The sequence below is a fragment of the Cynocephalus volans genome, chromosome 5 (genome assembly GCF_027409185.1).
Source record: "Cynocephalus volans isolate mCynVol1 chromosome 5, mCynVol1.pri, whole genome shotgun sequence".
In the NCBI taxonomy this organism is placed as follows: Eukaryota; Metazoa; Chordata; class Mammalia; order Dermoptera; family Cynocephalidae; genus Cynocephalus; species Cynocephalus volans.
The window spans coordinates 119,757,577-119,778,883 of record NC_084464.1 but is presented as its reverse complement, the minus strand read 5'-3'; the positions used below and the strand labels follow the sequence as shown (position 1 = coordinate 119,778,883).

Below are 21,307 nucleotides of genomic sequence, written 5' to 3'. Positions count from 1 at the left end.
GGTTTCCTCTTCAGCAAAGTCACTTATTCTAGGAAAGTAGTAACATACAAATGATGGGAGGAGAGAATGGGTTGTAGAGAATTAGAATTTACTTGATTCATCAGCTTTCTCAGTTCCTGATGCTTGTAAATGTGAGGAATTCCAGGTCTAACCAAAGTCAGCGGAAGTGTGAGAAGTGACAGAATCAAATAGGAATGGGCATGTCCAGGTACCCTCCCCCCAAACAGTGGTTCTCAAATTTAGAGACCATCAAGCAGACTCATGGGGGAGCCTGTTAACAATGCAGACTTCCCCCAAATATTGATTCTGTGGCTTTGGGGAATGGCCTCTGAATCTGCAATTTTAGTGAGCACCCTGGTGAAACCAGGCTTTCTGGAACACCGCTGTAAGGGATGCTGAGAGCTGGACTGGATCTGGACTACCCAAGAAGTGACCACAGTCTTCAACCAGAACAATGGATTTCAGTCATCTTTCTTTATGGTAGATTAAAGGAATTCTTTTAGTTTTGGAGCTTATAAAGCTAATTACAGGATTAATTGCTGAGAGGTATACTCACTGTACTAAGAACTGTACTAAGAAATGAACTAGATGCGGATGCTTCCCTGAAGAGGAGAGAAGAAAAATGTTGGCCACTCTGCTGTAGCAATGAGACCATGGCCAGGGGTCTCCAGGGCTCTGGAAAATTATTGGAGGGAGATTTTGAAGGAAGTTGGTCCTCCCAGCGCTGTAGTCAGGAGTGGCCTGAGAGGAACGTATCGTGACCTTAATTTTACCTTATGAGAACCAGGATGAGCTCGGGAAACAGACTGCACTATAGAAACAAAAATTACAAACAATAAACATTGTTCAGTTGTAGATAGTTTCTTTAAGATGTCATTTTTGCCACTGCACTAGATGAAAGACTTCATTTAAAATAGGAAGTTGTGGGGGATATGGAGAGATGTTGGTCAAAGATACAAAGTTTCAGTTATAAGATGAACAAGTTCTGGAGATCTAATGTATAACATGGTGATGATAGTTAATGACAATGTACTGTATACTTGAAATTTGCTGAGAAAGCAGATCTTAACTATTCTCAACACACACACACACAGAAAAATGGTAACTGTGAGATGATGGATATATTAATTAGCTCAACTGTCATAATCATTTCATGATGTATACTTATATCAAACCATCACATCATGCACCTTAAATATATACAATTTTTATTCATCAATTATACCTCAAAAATACTGGTGGGGAAGGGGGCGGAGATATTATCCATGTCTACTGCCACAACCACTTTTCCAAGCTTTCCAGTCTTCCAGATCTGTTTCTGGTCCTCCCAGCTACTAAGGAGCCTTGTTTGTGACCTCTTTTCCACCCTCATCCACCCTTGTCAGTCTGTTTCTTGTCCGAGACTTTGGCCTCTCTCAATAATAATTCTGATTATTAACTTCAGCTGATTTGCCTCTGGTCATCTCAAGTACCCACTCTTCCAGCTCATCATTTCTCCACGAACCTCCAAGCCTATTTTCACCTGGTGAAGATGCTCTGCCCACCACAGTGCCCCATCAGCTGGCCACATCCATGTGCTGGTGATTGTTACCTATAATACCACCGGTGAAGCACTTGGCTAGAAGTAGCCAGAGTAGCATTACTTTTCTTCTGCCTTTTCTTTTTTTGCCTGTCTAGTTTGGTCTTATCTGCTTGGATGTTCCATACTTGGCCTGTTTACACTGGGTCATAGTCCCCATTGACCCTTACCTTACTGGACTAGTTAAGGAATGGCAAGCGGGTCTCTTCTCATATACCAATTCTAGCTGATTGTCAATGGCTGCAGTGAGTATGGTGTTTAGAAGAATAGCATCTGACCTTGGTGTGCCATAGTTAATTAGTCCTGCCTGCCTTGGGTGAACACGTGGGTAGAGTCTTGCATTCTAAGAGACTGCCAACTTTGGACTGGAGAGTCTCTTCCTTTCCTCAGGGCTGACACATTAACTGCAAGTGCTTCACAATATCCCTTTGCATTCCTTTACTCAAACCCCAGTCTTTTGGTGAAGAAACAATTTCTACTGCAGTAGCATTTCTCATTTATATTTGCTATAAAAATATCTGCAAAGTGGAAACTGCAAAACTTGTGTTATTTCTCCAAAGAGAACATACTCTGCCAATACCTTTGGAAGAATACATTTTGTGGTTGTAGTTTGGGAATTGTAAAAATCTTCCTAGCTTCAAATTAGAAAAAGTAGCTTCTGGGCTGACTGGTATCTGAAAAACTGTCCCCCAGTATCCCAAAGCCCTTTCCTCTATGGCCGTTTCTTTATCTTTTGCTATCAATTGTCCATAGTTACTGATTTCTTAGGACGTGTTGCCTAAGAGCTGAAATGTGAATACCCGTATCATGGGGTGTGCACACAAAATCAGGGCATTCCACATTCGGGCATCCCTACCTGTATGTGTTATTTCCTACAAAGCGTCATCTTCACAAAGGGGCCCTGACTCAACTTACCTTGTAGTGGAAGAGAAACAACCCACAGAACAGGCTGTACAAATCCGCTGTGAGTAGAGAGAGATTAACCGAAGTGGCGCTCGTTCTCTTTATGACAACTGGCATAAAGCTGTAGAGACCAAACATGCAGGCACTGAAGCCAACATAGAGCAGTCCTGGGGAGACAGCGAAGAAAGGAGAATGTCAGGCCTCCTCCAGGGCAGGAGGATCTTCAGCACCCACAGTCAGACAAAGAAGGGAAATAGTGTGTACCATCTCTCTCTTACACAAGCTAGATTTTCTATTACTGTATAAACTGATATATATATATATTATTGGGTAACACATAGATAAGACATAAAATAAAAAGTCAAAATATGTGTGTGGAGAATTAAATTTCTGCTTCTTACTATGTAGCTGATATTTTGCTTCTTCTGGGAAGGAGTGCCTCTTAGTGGCTATAGTCAGAGGCTTCTGAATTCTATTCCCGATTGTGCTGTAACTAACTCTTGCTATTTATATATTTTAAAACTTAAAAAAAAAACCTCTTAGCTTTTTTATTTGCAAAATAAGAACAAAACTGCTTGGTATCATATATTGCTCGCAATGATGACTAACTCCGCAGTCCTTAAAATCGAAGGGCTTACATTTCAAAGAGATCTGGACTTAGCATCCTGAATTGGAATCCTAACTGTGTGGCCTTGGGCAGACCACTTCACTGCTCTGAACACAGCACGGTCTGTCAATTTCTTCCAGATCCATGAATTCTGTTCAGCCCTACCCCCAACAGAGTCCTACCCTCCTGCCACCTTTTCTAGCACACCATGAACTCTCACATGTGGAATCCAATGCCTTTAAAATGCTATATGGTCAGTCTCTCATCCTCAAAAATTCTCTTTCTCTCTATTACAATTATACCTAGACACATAATTGTTAATACCACTTCCATAGGAACTCAATTTTCTAGGGACCCAAGCAGGAGCTTACAGCCACATCTACACTTTGGTTCATCTTTTTCCAGATGTTGATACAATGCAAATGTAGAAAAACAAGCATAAGTAATACAATTTTTTGGGCATTGCGATGTAATAAAGTAACCTTTCCAAAGGAATCCTTGATTACGTGTATCTAGTGTGAGCCGTGGGGAGATTGCTTCCTCTGAATTCTGTGACTTTTGGAGGATTTGGTAGGTACTGGATATCCAGTCTCTCTGACTAAGAAGAATAGTGATTGCTCCAAAGAGAAATCTGGTTTGCCCATATGAAAAGTCCTTAAGGGCACAAATCATTATTCTATATGTTGCTGATCTTAAGTCTAAGGAAAGCCACATCAGATCTATATAAAACATTGTGAACATTAAGTAAGCAAACAGTACAACAGCCCCCTCTAGTGTGGTGGACATGCCCTGAGAGGAGGACAGAACCACTGCTTTCCTATTTCAGTGAGAAAAAAGTCCTGATGTGTATATTCTGTCATAGTCATGTCAGACAGTTTTTGATGCTCCATCAGAAATTGTATTTAAAAATTTAAATAATGGCCAATTTTCCTGTACTTGGGTTTCCTGTACTTGGGTTTTTCTCTTAACCAAGTTACTAAAAATTCAATAAATATTATATAACCTTTGATTAATACATGAAAAGACATAAAAAGTAATTTGGTATTCCTTAAAGAAATATGTAATTAACAGAGTAGGGACAAAATCTATTCTTAAATTAATTCACTAAAAATAATCAAACTTGATCAGAACATGGTCTAGGCACCAGAGACTTTTTTTTTTTTTTTGTAATAGCATCACTGATTTAGAGCATATCATGACTGAGCTAGAAAGTTCCAGAATCCTACCCTTCCATCATCTTAGCTAGCACACCTTGTGTGAGCTCTGACTTTTGGGCTCTGATGAATTCACTCATTTATTTAGCCATTCTTGCCTGAGAACCTACTGTGCCTTAGACACTCTGCTACGGGCTAGGAGCACAAGGAAGAAAGGACAGCCAAGCAGCTTAGAGTTGCTATTAGTGTGACACAGGAAGAAAAGGGTTCCCTACAGAGAAGGGAACTTCTCTAGGAAGGGTGGTTATGTAAGGCTGCTATGTGGAGGAGGCTTTTACCTTGAATGCTGAAGGACTAAAAGGAGATTGCCACTGGAGGAGCCAGGGAAAGAATGTTTTAGGCAGGGAGATCTGCACATGAAAAGACCTGAGAAGGGATGGCTTGAAGTTTTCCAGGAGCTGCCATTGTCCAGAATGGCTGAGCGGAATGAACAAAACAAGAAGTGACAAGGGATGGGTTGGAAAATTAGGAAGGCGGTGAATTTTGTTGGGTCTTGTAGGTCTTAGAAAGAAATTTATATCTTATTCTTGTTGAAATAGGAAGCCATTGAGGAGTTGGTAGCACGTGACTAATGTATTCTGGTCTACATTTTTAAAAGATGGTTTGGCTACCCTGTGGAGAAGGAACCGGGAGGAGGAAAGCATGGAAGTGTAGTGTCATAGTCCAAGAGAGGCTGGTGGCTTGCTTGGTTTGCTCAGCATGGCAGTGGAGAAGGGAAGTGGCCAGGTCTGTGAAGATTCAGCAAGCCATGGTGATAGACTGCATGTGGGCAGCACGGGAAAGGAGGGCATTGGGAACGCCCATGAATTCTGGCTAACTCAGAAATGGGGTGATTTGCAGCACCGTTTACTGAGGTGGAGAGAACTAAGGGAGGACCAGGTTTCCAGTGGAAATAGCTCCATTTTGAATGTGTTAAGTTTTAGATGCTTATGCATCATCCAAGAGGTTGTGTCTAGTAGGAGCTGAATATGCAACTGGAGGGCTCCGAGAAGAGGTGTTACTTTAACAAGCCCAATTGGTGAGCCAAGGAAAGCAGGAAAATAGATACCAGGGCACTTCAAAAAGTTTGTAGAAAAAAGATAATACAAATATTTCCATAACTTTTTGAAGACCCTTGTACACAGTAGACTTTCACTCTAGGAATCAGGCTATCTCAGGACACTTCTAGCCTAAACATTCTAAATACATTTTTAAAAGTTGCAGAAATTAGATGTAGGGGGATGAGGGTAGAATACACACACTACCACATCTGATCAACCAATGTTTTGGTGTATGAATATCCTTGTTTTGTAAGCAAATCATCGTCAGCCAAATGAACATGATGAAATCAAGAGTTGGAATGCAGCAGTGCCGCACTTGGCGGATTTGCTGTGCTTGGATGGACATTAGATAGTTAATGGACATTAGCAATGCATCTGAAGGCCCAGCTTGCTGTCCATGGAGGGTTTTCAATTGATCAACATGACTAAACAAATGAACTGAATCACTTTTTGAGTGACAGCTACATAATGGCTGTAGCAACTACATTAATAGAGTGTGTGCATAGCCATTTCCTATTTGAAATGTTTTCTCTCTCTAAGGATAGAATCTGGTCGCTCTTGTCCTCGTGCATTAAAGAGATTTAAGCTAAAGAGAATGGAAATAATACCATCAGCTGATACTGATGAGCACTTACTATGTATCTTGTTCTTCATATGCATCAACTAATCTCCACAACAGTATAATGCCGTTACTATGGTTATCCTCTTTCGGCAGGTAAGGAAATAGGCTTATAGAGCAGTGTCAGTCAAGACACACAGTCTATACCAGGTTCATTAGAGGGAATTTAATATGGAGCACAAATTACAAAGGTTTCTGAATGGGTGACGGGGAAACAGGATGGTGAGGCCACCCAGAAATTAGCAATAGCCATGAGTTACTCACTCTCCAAGAGTAAGAGAGACACAGGCAGGAGGCCATGTTACCACAGGTCAAAAGGTCGGGAAGCCCAGCTGGAGTAGAACCACCGAGGAGACCCAGCCATTTCTAGTGACCGAACCCCAAGCAGAGAAAAACAGGGAGACACACTCTGGTTTCCTTCTTTCTCCCATCTCCAATCTCCCTCTAGTGCCTTCCATTGACCCAAACTAGCCGGAAGCCCACTGACAGAGGAGCCTGTGAGGTGGAGTTTGCGTGAGCAGAGCAGAGTAAGAGTAAGATATGGATCTGTGAGCAAACAGGCAAAAGATCAGCACGTGGAGGGTGAGTAACTTGCCCTCAGGTCACACAGGCTATGTGACCTTAAAGTCTGAGTACATTCTACTCTTCAATATTGTTTAGTTATTATGAAGAGAAATGAGGCTTTGAAGGATCATCCCATTTAACTCTAATGAACATGTCTTCTACATATGAGATGTAGATGTGACACATATATGCATATAGTATGCGTCTGTGTATGCTGCGTATATTTTATCTCATCTCTTTCTTTACACTCCACTGAAAGACAACTGGGTACTGTCTTTCTCTTGCTTTGAATATATTAACTTTATAAAATATTATTTTTAATTCTCAAGCATAACGGGTAGGTGAGATGACTTCTCTGAACATGTGCATTAAGCTAAGTCTATGCAGGGCACGAGGCTGGCTGGGTTTGCTCAGAGGGCAAATTAGTCCCACCACAGGCAGCTGTCAGCCTAGCCATGTCATCTCATCTCCACAGGCCTCAGGTACAATATCAGTGAGAAGACAGGTGTATTCTTAATTATCTTTAAGGTTCTTCCTGCTCTGTGGTCCCATTATTTCATCTTCAGGGAAAGGCATAATCTCTTGTTTTGACCTCCAGGAAAAAAACCAAAACCAAAACCAAAACAAGCATCAACCACAATATCCAAAGTGGCAAAGCCCCTACACACCGCAAGCCCGTGTCTGCTGACACACTGCACACATCTTCTTTCCTGTGACATTTGACTTTCACAGCAGCTTATGTTCACACATCCTCTAACACTATATGGCAAATGGGACAAAGGGAATGTTTAAGTTATTTATTAGATTTCTAACATTTCTGCTCCCCAGGAGGACATTGTAGTTGTACTAGGTCATAAGTTCTACTCGAGCTTACTGATTGGATAATCACAATCCATCTTTCTGTTCAGTAGAGTAAAACAAAGAAATAAAACCAAACAACAATAACTATCATCTTTTTGCTCTTAATTACTCTGTATCTTGCAATTGGCCAATGCTACAGAAAAATAACAGAATCTGTTAGAAAGTGCCTTCCAATTAAGAAAAATATAAAAATATTTATTATCCCATTTACCCCATAGAAAAAAAAATCTTTTTACTTCGATAACATGGCAACCACATGAACTGTCCAAAAGATTGTATAAGGTAGATTACTGAGGTGGAGGGAGAGAAGGGAGATAAACTTCTTGACAGATCCCAGAAACGAAGACCATTTTGGATTCTGGTCTCTTAACTAAAACAATGTGAGCTCCACCAGGACACAGCAATGGGAGCTTGGCACTGTTGGGTGACTTTTCAGGTGTGTGGGAAGGTTGAGAAGATGCTCACCCTCCCTGGAGGTCTCCCCGACTCTTTGGTCCATGAGCTGCAGTGGTTGCTATGCCATCTACCAGTTCCCCAGAAAGCAAGTGCAACATCCAGCCTAAAGTCTCCTGCCATTGTCCCCACTGTTCCCTTTTGTCTGGTGTCTTGTGAATGAGAGAGGGCAGCACAGGCCCCCTCTTCTCTGCTTGCCATTCATTCACTCGCTCATTTGATAAACATTTATTCACTGCATGCTATGTGCCTAGAATTTAGCTAAACAATAGAACGTTGTACAAGGTCAGGATGAGATCATGAGGACAAAGGTGGCGCTGGTGTTAAAAAAAATTCAAACTCAACCCTACAAATGCTTCAGAAAGAAAAGGATGAATATTTGTCTCCCCTTCTAGGCCATTTTGGCCTCATTTCCACTCAGGAATTAAATGGATGGCTCTGTAATGTGTTCCTTTCACACTGCCCTTCATCATCTTGGACCACAGAGGTCTGACATTTTAATGGCAATATGAGAGCTCAGAATACAATGATCTTTTGATGACACATTTAACTAACACTGAATTATAACAGAACCTTGGTGGTTGTACACATGACATCCACATAATTAGAGGACAAATTCTTTTTGATCATTGCTATGACCATCAATACCAAATTAATTTATACGCCCGGACCACTGTGTGTGAAGTGCTACCAAGCACGGTGACATTCTGTTTCCTGGCTTTGAGGGTCACAAAGGCAAATGCTTCCATAACTCGCAGCTGGCTTTCTTTCCCAGCTGTCCTCCTCTTCTCTCCCTAGCCCCTCCCCTCTATTAATTTTCATTTAATTGTAACATTCTCTAGCAAAACTAAAAAGAAATTAAATGGCAGGACTCTGTGACAGATGCAAGGGCTGGTCAGCATGGGAAGCAACTAGAGATAACCTTTAAAGAGGGTCAAGTGTAATTCTGCAGCTCATAGTGTAGCGTGCCTGCAGAGGGTGCAAGTAGTCTTCCAGAGCTTAGGTGCTCAGAGGACAGGGGTAGGTAAAGTGATGCAGGGGAGTTTTTGTCATTGTTGCCCTTCCTTGAGGATGCAGAATTTGACTGAAGTTGTCAGTTATACCAAACTTGCACTTCCATGTTCATCACAGCTCTATTTACAATAGCCAAGATGTGGAACCAACCTAAATGTCCATCAGCAGATAAGCGGATAAGGAAAATGTGGCATATATACACAGCGGAATACTACTCTGCCATAAAAACGAATGAAATTCTGCCATTTGCAACAACATGTTTGAGCTTGGAGAAACTTACATTAAGTGAAATAAGCCAGGCACAGAAAGAGAAATACTGCATGTCCTCACTCATAAGTGGACAAGAAAGAAGGAAAGAAAGACCATAATAAAATGTTGAACTTTCAGGAGAGAACAGACCAATAGTTACTAAAGGTAGGAAAGGGGGAGGGGGAGGGAGAGAGGGGATAGGGCACAAAAAGTAATTACGATTTGTAATGATGAACATGCTAATAATGTTGATTTGATCATCACATACTGTACACAAATACTGATAGTCAACTCTGTACCACATAAATATGTATAAAACATTTAAAAAATAAAAATACAATACATAAAAATTAGAAATTAAAAAAAGAAAAGAAAACAAAATAAACAAAAAACGAAGCTCATGTAAGCTGGAGGTGGCAAAGGCAGCCAGCCCGAGCATGTGGAACCATCTGTACTTTCACCCACATTTGCATTCATTCTGTGCACATTTTCCAAGCACCTCCATAAGCTGAGCTCTGTGCTCACAGCTGGGACCCCTGTGTCTCAATAGACACTGAGCGGATAACTTTTGGGGGTATGAAATGTCAGTCCTTTTTAGGTCTTGCTGTGTGATCAATCATTACAGCATCACCTAGATCTTAGATCCTTGTCCTAAACTTTTTAGAAAAAAGTAATTTTAGAAACAGGTGGAATATGAGATGCCCTGGATGTCTATTAACTAGCTCAAAGTTGTCTGGTATTTTCTAAGTCCATTTGGAGATCAATTAACCATTTCTTATGTGCCAACTGTTCCCTTCTGAAAAGGTTTTTATGGGCTCAGAATGCCTATTACATTGTTTCTTTTCATGCCTTTTTGTTAAGTTCAGTTTTTTCCCTCTACTAAACTGCCACTTTTTAATGATCACATCAGTTTCGTGTTTCTTGGATGGAGCAAATTGCTGTCATTTATGAGCTACCACTGCCTCAGGGCATTTTTTTCTTTTTGGTTGGTCTTTAACCTAATAACATACTTCTGTGTCTACTCTAATGGCATCTTGACAATGATAATGGGCAGAAGCTCAATTAGGAAACTTTATGAATCAGACAATCCAGTCCTTCACAGTGTGCAGGAATTCCTAAAATGACAAAGGGATTTTATTTTCTTTTGTTCCCTGCCACTCTAAATCCCTTCCTTGTTTGTGGCCCACGCCCACCCACATCACTCTTTAAAAACATTTCTCAAGGTTACTAAAAAGATGTAACTAAAGCTTACATCTCAGGCGAGCAAACTCCTTACCTATTTGCCAATCCCAGGGCACCTTTAGCAGCTCCTTGTGCTCCATTATAGCTCTGCAAATGCAAAGAAAGTGAACCTGATGACTAAGATTGTAATGCATTCTACTTCCTCCCCCACCAACTTCCCCTTACCAATATTATAAAAATAATGAGGCGACCAATTGAATTTCAAAAATAACTTTGGGCCATGAAGATGCAAGTCTAATCAGGCAGCCTGCGATTCATCCCCGAAAGATCTTGTTAGGCGTGACCTACAGCAGTGACAGAGTGCCGGTGGGCATGGGGGATGTCCGACCTTCCATGCCTTTGTTGCCCAAACAGTCTGCCTATAGCCTTTGTTCTTTCTTGTTCAGATGCTTTCTAAAACAGCCAATGGTGAGGTTCAAAAATTTTCTGTGCTTGCAGGTTTAATCAATTTTCTGATTGGAATTCTCTAGGGCCATGATTCTCAAACTTAAATATATGTGAAAGCCACCTAAAGAATGTGTTAAAACAATGTTTCTTGGGCCCCGTCCCTAGAGATTCTGATTCAGTAAATGCAGGTGGGGCCCATGGATGTGAATTTTTGGCATGTACTCATGTGATGCCAGTGCTGCTGGTTCAAGGACCACACTTTGAGAACTACTGTTCTCGAAGAGGACCAGGAGGCAAGGCTGGCTCTATTCCACTAGTGTTACTTTGGTTCCAGTGCACCCTCAAGGTACCCCATTTGCCAAACACACCCTAATGCCACATTCATTATTTTGGCAGCAGTGTCCCCCAAAGGGCTCAGTCAGCTCTAACTGAGGCAAATAAGCACTAAATCTCTGAATATATTTTTCGGACTCAAGAATAATAATCCATAAAATGAGCCCATCCATCTACAAAATACTGGCTGTGAATAGTTGAACTAGGCAATCCCTTTTTCTCTCACAAAGCTGAAGCACCAGATTTGGCAGCTTTAAAATGCCATCGCAGTTTCAGAATGAACCAAAAATAAAATCCTTCTCAGAGAGTCTTCCCATCTCTGTGCCTTGTTTGCTATGGAGTGTTTCACTAGAATGTCAGAACACTGAAATTTGGAGCATTGTTGGAAAGAGCCTATTTGCAAAACATGTTTACAGTGATGCCAAAATATCTTCCATAAATAATTTTAGACACTGAACCTACACAATTACAAAGTATTTGCTTTGTAGAAAGGGATTTGGTGAAATCAGAATTACTTGTTGGTAGAAAGGGGTTTGGTGAAATTAGACCAGAGGTTATACTATCATTCTTTATCCTTACATGAAGCTCAAATATACGGTCTTTACTGATGGAAAATTATTACACTGATTCTCACAACAAATTCGGAGGCACTAGTCAGTGGTGACTTCTATGCTCCAATTCTGGAATTATTGCAAAACTGGTGCTTTTGACTTTTTGATTCACTAAGGTGAATGTCTGGGTTATATCTATACCTTTCTAAGGAAAATGGAAATGATAAATTCTAAGAGATAAATTTGAAATATAGTTCACTCTTGCAAATCCATAAGCAATAAAAGAACAAATTTATAAAAGGGCAATTTTAAATGATAAGTTTCCTAGCAGCAGTTGTCACTAGTAAACACAATGTCCTTTCTTGGAAGTGCATTGAATCGTGACACTTATGCTTAGTTTTTCTGCTTCTCTGAGTAATAACCTACCCACTGGCTTGGAGAATCAATGTACTTCTGATGCTTTCATGCAAATTATCTTCAAAGTCCATTAAATGTTGTATAGTAATTTATAATAAACTTATGTAATTTGGAAGAAATTTACTCATAAAGATATTGAGTTTATAGATTTTATAAAACCTCTGTGGGGGAAATTAGCGACTGGTTTCCAGCTTTGATTTTCATACCTCAGGACAAAAATCATAAGTCTAAGTCCTGATAGTGTCATCTCTATGCCTTCCTTGTTACTTTTACTCACAATTGTATTCCACTGAAAAATGCACCGAAGAGACCAATCATTCCCAGGAATTCCACTCGGCTCAGTGTTCGGATGATGTATTCTTCCCAGACGTTAGAGATACCATAGAGCGTGGCTCCTCCTAAGACCAGAAGATCCCCTACCAGCTTATTTTCCCCTAGGAGCCAAAAAAGCAGAGGGAACTTAATTAAAATTTTCTTAATAAGAATCTGGACCAGTAAATTGAACTTCTTTTGCCTATTTTATTCTGACATTTTACACAAGTCCTTCAGTTTCCAACTGGGATTTAGTAAAGTTTGTTTATCTCTGCTCTGGACATGTTCTGGTATAGGAAGGTTGCCTAAGTCAACTCAACCAGAAGTCTTCCCTAACTAAGAAAGAGACCAGTTTCTTGCAGAAAACACCCACTCAACCAAGCCCAATGTCTTCTGTCCAGGTATGTGTTCATAAACATATGCTAAATACATGCACGTGTTATTTTTACTTCAGGACACTTTGCTCATTTCCTTTAGTTTACATGGTGTAGTGAACATGGTGTAGAACAAAGAGAATCAGTATGAATTTCTACCCTTGCTATACAGGGAGAGAAGCTATAACAGAAGCAGTTAGAACTCTATTTTGACCTTGGGCAAAATGCATACTTGCTTAGAAATGAGTGAAAGGAATTACAGGTTGAAATTTCCAACTACTCTGAAGTAAGTAACATAGGAGGGGAAATCTATGTAATTCAATACATTAATATTTTCCTTTTTTCATTAAAAGTGTCTATTTATCTTGAATTCAATTTTGGTTGGTTTTGGTTTATGTCCAATTTTTAATAAGGGCTTTACCCAGGTATTTTCTATAATTAGGCAAACTCTTCTTACTCCAGTAAGTGCAGAGCCAGGGAAGGAGAAGAGTGGAAATGAGGAGGTGGTACAGCCTAACTGATGGGCTCTGGACCCAAGTGGTCTCTGCTCTGCCCTGTGCAAGTCAGTGGCCCAGGAGCTCAGCAGACATGCAGCTCTGGGGTAGCTGAGATGCAGAATGGGAAGGGTGTTCACTCCATTATGATTCTAAGGAAGGGACTACCTTAGATTAGCCTTGGATTCCCAGATTAGCTGGAACGATCTACAACTGTAGAACTGGGTTCTCACTGCTCAGTTGAAGCACTGAGCATGCATCTCTAGGTAGTGGCTTCACATGAAAGAACCTGGGCAGGGCTTGGAGAAGACCTCTGCATGTGGTCACCTTGGAAGATTATATCTCTACTTTAAATGGTACCAGCTTTTCTAAGGCAACTTGCCACCCTGGTAAGGATCAGAGAGAGAGGGGAAGAGATCCTGAAAAGCAGCAGTTTGCTGGAGTCACCCTCAAGGGAATGGAGCTGAGCAGGTGACACTGGAAGGGCTTGAAGCTCTCCCTGGGTTTGTAGGGTATCAGCCATCACTGTTCAGCAGATGCGACGAGAGCTTGATGAGGCCCTGATGAGAAACCCAACCTGCTACGAGGTCCCTTGGCACATGTTCTAGGGAAATTAAGGCTGCTGGGACAGAATGTGAAATCTTCAGCAATCTCATTAATCTTTTTTATGTGTCAACTATAAAATAATGACAAACTTTTAATTTTAAGTAGTTCATTTGAGGAATGACCCATAAGATAAAACATATCTATAAGTAAAATATAAAATTAAAATGAGCATGATTCAGTCTCTACATTCAGGAGGCATTTCAGAATCGTGTGATGACATAGGGTCCTTATTATGAATATCAATTATTGCTGTACAGTGAAGTGTGGAAGTGCAGCTTAATAGAGTTCTTGGTTAATAAAATTAATTTTACATGAATGAATTTAGGAAAGTTAAATCATAATGAAATATTTTAATAGAAATTAGAGGAACATCAACCTATCTTTTAAAAGTCCAAAAAGAAGATACACTGGTTCAGTGAATAGTCTCACTAATGTTTTTCAAACTCCCCATTTGTATAGTTATGGCCCATTTTGTTAACCAGCCTTTACTATAAGAAATCTACACACTAGTACTTTGAGTCTTCACCAGTTCAGTGATAATTACTGATAATAATTCTGCGTAATCACAAGTTCAGAAGGATTTTCTGTTATCAGTGACAAAAAGATTAAATATTATTATAATTTCACTGGTAATTATAATTTTCAGTTTTTAAATCTTTTGAAAGTGGATACATATACATATAACATATAAGAAAATTTAGTTGATTACATATAATTAAATTGACCACAACATGATTTTACCCAACCATATTATATAATGAAGTGTTTGATAAAAGAAGTATAAGAAAGTACTACACCTAATATTTCGTATGTAAAATTTGTATCTAGTTACCTGGAAATTACAATATATTACTTTGTATTTTATGCACTGTTAATGCAGTAGGGTGGTGCTAGTTTTTTCGTGCAATGTTCATGGGGAAAATTTTGCTCAGAAAATCTATCATTTATGTGTATATGAAACCATAATGGGCAATGATGTTTTGCAAATTTTTGATAAATGGACACATTTGAAATAATAAAATGTCCATCCAACTTGATACTCCTCTTCCTCTTCTTAACTTCACACCATAGGTGGGTGTCTGTGGCACCCACTGTATTCCACTCCATGTCTGTTACTTGTAACTTGTGTGTCTTACCCTTACTAGTAGGGTTGAAGGGCACAGACTGTGACTTATTCAGCTTTATACTCTGTGTGGTCCCTAGCGTGGATCCTGAAAGACTGTAAGTTCTCAATGTCTAAATTCATTGAACTGACTGAAAGGTTTTAATTCATCCTATGGTAAAGGTTTTGAACGGCAAAAGCTTTCAATTCAAGTAGAGTTGGATAGAATCATATCTCTGCCACTTACCAGCTATGTAGCACTGGGCAAGCTATAGAGCCTGTACTTCAGTTTCCTTGTCTTAAAATGGGGTTATTGTCAGAATAAAATAAATTAATACATGTGAAATGCTTAGCATAGTATCTGACACTTATTAAATATTTGTTAAATTCTCATTAAAAAGAGTGAATCAATCATTCTGTTTGAATAACCACCTTTCTCTTTGGGTTGGGCATTTCTCATTTTGGATTGCTCTCTGATTCTAATCAACACAGTCATAATTGCTTTGCAAGAATTCATTTTCCTTATTAGATTTTCGTTTAAGTACAGAAACATCAGTTTGGAGGAATATTTGTGTACGTGTGGTGGTGGGAGGAGAAGAGGGAAAATTATTTAAAATCACTACTTACAACTAGGTCAAGAAATAAATGCTGAGTTATACTATTCTGGAGTGTTGAAAGACTATTAGTGCAATGGTGAAAATGTACACATCCCATTGAATACATTTAAGTCGAAAATAGGGAGACCAACTCTCTTGTTGGGAATCTCTCGGTTTTAGTACTAAAAGTCTTGCATCTGGGGAAACCCCTCTGTTCCAGTCAATCCAGGACAGCTGTTCACCCTAATTTACTATGATAAAACAACTGTACATTTCTTATAGAAATCACAAATACAGAAAAGTAAGTACTAAGTGGTATAGTAGAAAGAAAACTGGCTAGATTTCAGATCTGGGCCACACAAGTTAGTAATTATGTGCCGTTATAGAAGTTTCTTAACTTCTCTGAGACTTGATTTCTTCAGCTGCAAAAATGAGAATAAAATTCTTTGTACAGTCGGGAAGACTAAATGAGATAACGTATGAGAAAGTCCCTGGCACCAGTGGGTGCTCAATAAAAATGTCACTTTTACTTGATTGTATTAAATTATCTGGCTCTTCAAAAATATTTTCTTTTCCTTGAAATAAAAATAAAATTATGTCTAATAATAAAAAATTGTTGTATGGATAGCTAACATTTTTAATAAATGAACTGTAAGATGTAAAAAATGTATTATGGTAGAAAGAGGATATTTTGAAGGGCAAGAAATATATTTTACAAAAAGGAGCTATTTTAATTGAGTTTTATCTTAATCCTATTGCTTTCTAATCTTCCCTTTAATCTCTATAGATTTCCCCAGGAAAGTAGAAGAGTCATGGAGATGTATCTCTCTGGCCTTACTAATTCATTTTTATGCACTCCAACATCTGTAATATTCTCAGGATCCACTTTTATCAAATGCCGTTCCCCCCCACACACCAGTAAATGCAGAGATGGTCTCCCACAGGAGGCCTGTGACGCTGACATGGAGTTGAGGTGGCCGAGAGAGAATGCACTTATTAGGCCCACTGATCTCTACTGACAAGTGTGGAAAAGACATTTCCTTGGAAGTGAGCTCAAAGGCATGGAAGTTTCCTATAGTGGGTGCCCAGTTGTATCATGACACATGCAGAATTAGAACAGTGTTGTTTGTGTCCTTCCCACCGTGGACACCACTCCACAGGCTCCAAGCCAAACTCTGCCATGCCATGGACTGGGACACCTCCTCTCCAGCTCTGTTGACAGTGGGTGAACTTGCTGGTCAAGCTTCATCGTGAGATTATTCCTAGCACATCATTCTGTGCCCTGACATTTACATTTTGCATCTGGAGTGCTTGATGCCATCTGAGAAGTTTCCTTCAGCAAGGCTTCAATCAAAATGAGGAATTCCTGGATAGCAGATGAAGAAACATGCTAACAAGGTAAAATTAAGGCAATGATTTCAATTGTAATGAGGTCAAAGTAAATTTGAATAGGTCAAAATCAATGTGCTTGGGGCCAGAATTGTCAAAATCCTAAGTGAAGGTGAAACATGGATTAAACAATGTAAAAGGGATCAAGTCCGAAGTTCTCTTTTCCTGTGGAAAGCTCTTTTCATGGTGATGATTATATCACATTGAATTTCTAATTCCGGTGAATGTTTGAAGTATTTTAGAAAAGTTTTATGTCTCTGGTTAATTAATGCAATTGAACCAACTCTACCATAAAGGGGAAAACAAATGGAATATTTTTGATAATGACACACATCAGTTTTAGGATTACATTGACCTCAAAGCCAACATGTTGTTTTCTTTTTTAAAACATTTTATATGATAGCTTAAATTGCACCTTACTTAACATTTTTATAAAGGTACAGCACATCCAGTCATGATTTTGTAAAATAAGCCCTTGGATCCTATATCTGGGCTGGCCTTCAAACATCATGCCATGTGCTTGGGCATCATTTCAACAGCACAGAAGGTACTCCTCAATGGAAAAGTTTAACTCTGTTAACACTGGTGTTTCATATGTCACAAAACCAATGGTGCTGTGGACCTTAAACAGATTTACACGCACAGATAAAAATAGCACTCCATATGTTTTAGCCACATCTACACTGTTTTTTAAAACTGACCACTCTGGAAAGGCTCTCATATGGACTCACTCTCTTTTTCTTAAATAGTCCTACTCCTTTGCTAACACTTCATTTGAAAGCAAGAAAGCATTTTTTTGCAGGATTAGTGAATACAATCTAGGGAAATCAATTCGAGCTTAATATTGTAGGCTTAAATGTTAAGATTTATCAGGACAATTGTCTTCCTTAACTTTGGAAGGCAAGATGATGGGGATTCAGCAAGACAGACTTTTCCTAATCAGTCGTATGTGCTTCTGCCTAGTCTGTGTTTACACCATGCATGGAAAGCTGAGAAAGCATAATCAAATCGTGACTTCAGAATAACTGGGCACATCGTGTTAGGCAAAAATACCATCTGATTTGTCCAAAGAGATTATCCATATCACGATCACTATGTGTATAGAGCATAAAATTGGCCCTTTCATATGATGTCTATTGATGTGCCATGGAACTAGTCTTACGTAGAAGAGAATTTGGGAAACACTGGGGTATGTATTTTCAGTCTGTTTGTTGAGGTGGGGACTGATAATGCTGTGCAGGCTGCAGGTGTGTGAGGCCGAGACTGTCGCTCTTTTGCTCTGTGTCGTATCTCCAGCTCCCAGCAACACAGGAGAGGGAAGGAGGCCTGCCCCTGAGGCCAGGAGCCCTGGGATTCAGTCCCTGCTCTGTCAGCTCTGTGACCCTGGGTAACTCACTTGGCTTCCCTGGATCTTGGTGTTCTCGTATGTCAAACATAAAGGTGCTGAATAAGTTCCCTTTCAGCATAAAGTTCTATGTGCAGCACAAATGACATCATTTCAGAGATTTCATACGACCTAGTCACATAAAGAGAAATGCCCAGTTTTGACTTTCTATCGTCTAATTTCCTAGAAGAAAGGGCAATTCCAAGAACTATAGAAAAGTGGGTACTTTCTACCCCATTCTTGATGCTAGCAAAGGTTGTCATTTTATTCTGTTCCAGGAGCACAAGGATTTGGGTACATTTCAAAGAACTGCAATGCTTCAAATCACTTAGGATCAGGATGCCCTCTGCAGATTCATAGCAATTTCATGAGTTAATTATGGAGCTTTACCTTATGGGTCTATAAGCTGTGATTGATACCAATAACCCCTCCCCACAAAACAAATAAACAAGCCAAAAGCAATGCATGAGGAGAGCAAACTTAGCTCCCCCTCATAAAAATACTGAGCGTTCCTAATCTAGTCTGCAAACTTTAAATGTCTACTTTTAGGCCTATAAGTCAACCTTTATGCAGTAGTTTGAAAGATCTGTCTTTTTTGGGCTTTGCAGAGACATGGTTGGGGGGAGGAAGCGTAGGGAAGGTCTTTATAGTTCAGGAGTGAATTGACTCATTGCCGCCACCTCTAACCAACATGTCTGGGCCAGGCAGCTCTGGCCTCCAAAGCACCCTCCAGGTAGGTGCTGACTCAGTTTCAAACACTGTCTGAATGTTCCTGAATTCATGTAGAAAGGGCATACAAGCTGCATTTTGCATCCTTCATTAACTTGGGAAACATGTATTAAGCACCTCCTATGTGCCAGTTTTATGTACAGGAAATTAACATGTATAGGGCACAAACACTGGGAAGATCAGATTCTTAAGGTCTTTGTTTTCACCCAACCACGAACATTCCATTTCTTAACTTGGCCTTCCCCGCAGAGGTAAGTTACCTGGTGAACACCTGAAGACTCACCTGCTCCCTGATGCCTTCCCACGAGCACATCCGCTCCTGCCATGCAGCCCATTCCCAGGATGCAGACAACAATGCCAATGAAATGCACAGCCTTGTACCGGATCAGCAGGAAGAACCAGGAGAGCAAAATCACAACTGGGATCACAAAACAGTCCAGGAGCTATCGGGAGGGCAGAAGGTAAAGAACAACAGAAGGTTCAGGAGGAAGCTCTTCATGTAACAGAGAAAAATAATTTAGCTCCATTCAAAGAGCCATGTATTTCTCCTGAACCTGAGTTTTTATGTAGACCCAGAATTGATGCAGTTAAAACAGACTCTGAAATAAATGCAAGTTAACTTTATTTTTTCACTTAATTGTTAACATCCCAGAAGCCTTGAGGGAAAGGGGAGAAGGCAACTCAATAAGACAGGCTGGTGGTAAAGGTTCTCCTGCCCCTACTGTGTTTGGGGCTCTTCAGCCTCCCATCTTCTTCAGAGACATGGTAAGCTCCATGGGAAAACCTGAGGCATGGAGAGAATATGCCAAGCCATGTTAGATCATCCCAATAGTTTAGGAGTAGATCTGGACATGGGAAGGGAGGGTGCCTCACCTGAATAATTTAGAAGAATAATCCTAAATTATTAGAATTTAGGTAAAAGTTGAATCCAATTTCTCCCAGACAAGTGTCTCCCCACTATCAGTAAAAGTTACTTAAGCTGTCCTTGCCATCTCACTCTTAAAAGAAAAATATTGCTCTAAATACAAATACAAATATTAGTCTCAAAGTTTACAAATACTTTAAAAATGCTACTGTAAAAAAATGAGTTTAAAAAGAAGGTTGAACAGAGTATAGAAAAATTACCATTGTTTTCACTTTTTATATATTTTGCATGAATAGTGAAATTCCATCTGACATGGAATCTCCATGAATTGGCGGAGAGTTTGCCCCAATCAGGTAGAGAGAAAATGTGGTGAAGATCCCTGTGCCAGGAGCCAGAAGACCTGAATTTGAGAACTAGATCCTTACTTACAGCTGTGTGACCTTGGGCAAATCACAAACTCAGGAAGCATCAATTTCTTGTTAGCAGAATGAATATAACAACCCTACCGCTTTTCCCAAAGATTAGTGTGAAGCTCAGAGATAATACATATGAAAGCATTTTGTAAATTATGAGGCCCTCAATGCTGGTTTATAACCATATAAGTTGGTTCAGTCTCTATTACACCCTGGTAAGACCCCTGGATATGCTTCCCAAAGTAGCATCTTCACTAGACAAACTAATGTCCCCTGGGACTTCAAACTCTATGGACCAAATGAGAAACTTGTGATTTGTCCCATTGCCCAATACAGAATCCTAAATAAGTAGCCCCTACCTCCCAGCAGCCAGTATAAGACAGTGATCCCTAACACTCCTTCACTCTCACTGTCTACGTCCTAATGATCACAAAGTTCTGTCAATTCCATCTTCTAAATGTCACTCAAATATCTTCTAAATATCTCTCAAATCTCATCTTCTAAATTCTTCTTACCCAGTTCTGTCAGTTCTGTCTTCTAAATACCTCTCCCACTTCTGCCACCTAGACTGAGCTAGCATCATCTCCTACCTGGAACAAACCCTTCCTTCCTGCCTCAGGGCCTTCACTCATGCATCCTCCTACTTCTGTAATGCTCTATTCTAATTCTTGAACTTCCTGTCCCCCTTTCCTTCACTTATATGTTGTCTTCTCAAGAAAGCCTCTTGGATCCCCAGGCTAGGTCAGGCCCTCTACTTTTCCTTTGTAGTGTCGATTGCAATAGTACCTAATTAATATGGACTTATTGGCATAATGTCTGATTTCCCCACTCATCTGGATGTCCATGAGGGCAGGACTCTATTCCCATCACCCAGAACACTGAGAAGTATCCAGTAATAGTTACTGAACAAATACATACAAAGATTTTTAATGATCAGAAACATCAGAATGGAGTTTCCAAGATTCATTAAAGCCTGAAAAAGGTTTGCGTATTCTCAAAGAACCCTTGAA

The 21,307-nt window shown here is 39.9% G+C and overlaps 1 protein-coding gene across 1 annotated transcript in view; it reads right to left on the bottom strand.

The window, feature by feature from the left end:
- SLC35F1 (solute carrier family 35 member F1) overlaps positions 1 to 21,307 on the bottom strand; it is a 391,743-nt gene that overhangs the window by 21,518 nt on the left and 348,918 nt on the right. Inside the window, exons 4-7 of the mRNA XM_063098127.1 lie at positions 19,303 to 19,462; positions 12,311 to 12,467; positions 10,380 to 10,432; positions 2,495 to 2,649 (exon numbers count right to left, since the gene is read on the bottom strand). Of these exons, the coding sequence (XP_062954197.1) occupies positions 2,495 to 2,649; positions 10,380 to 10,432; positions 12,311 to 12,467; positions 19,303 to 19,462 (525 nt within the window). The remainder of the gene's footprint in view (positions 1 to 2,494; positions 2,650 to 10,379; positions 10,433 to 12,310; positions 12,468 to 19,302; positions 19,463 to 21,307) is intronic.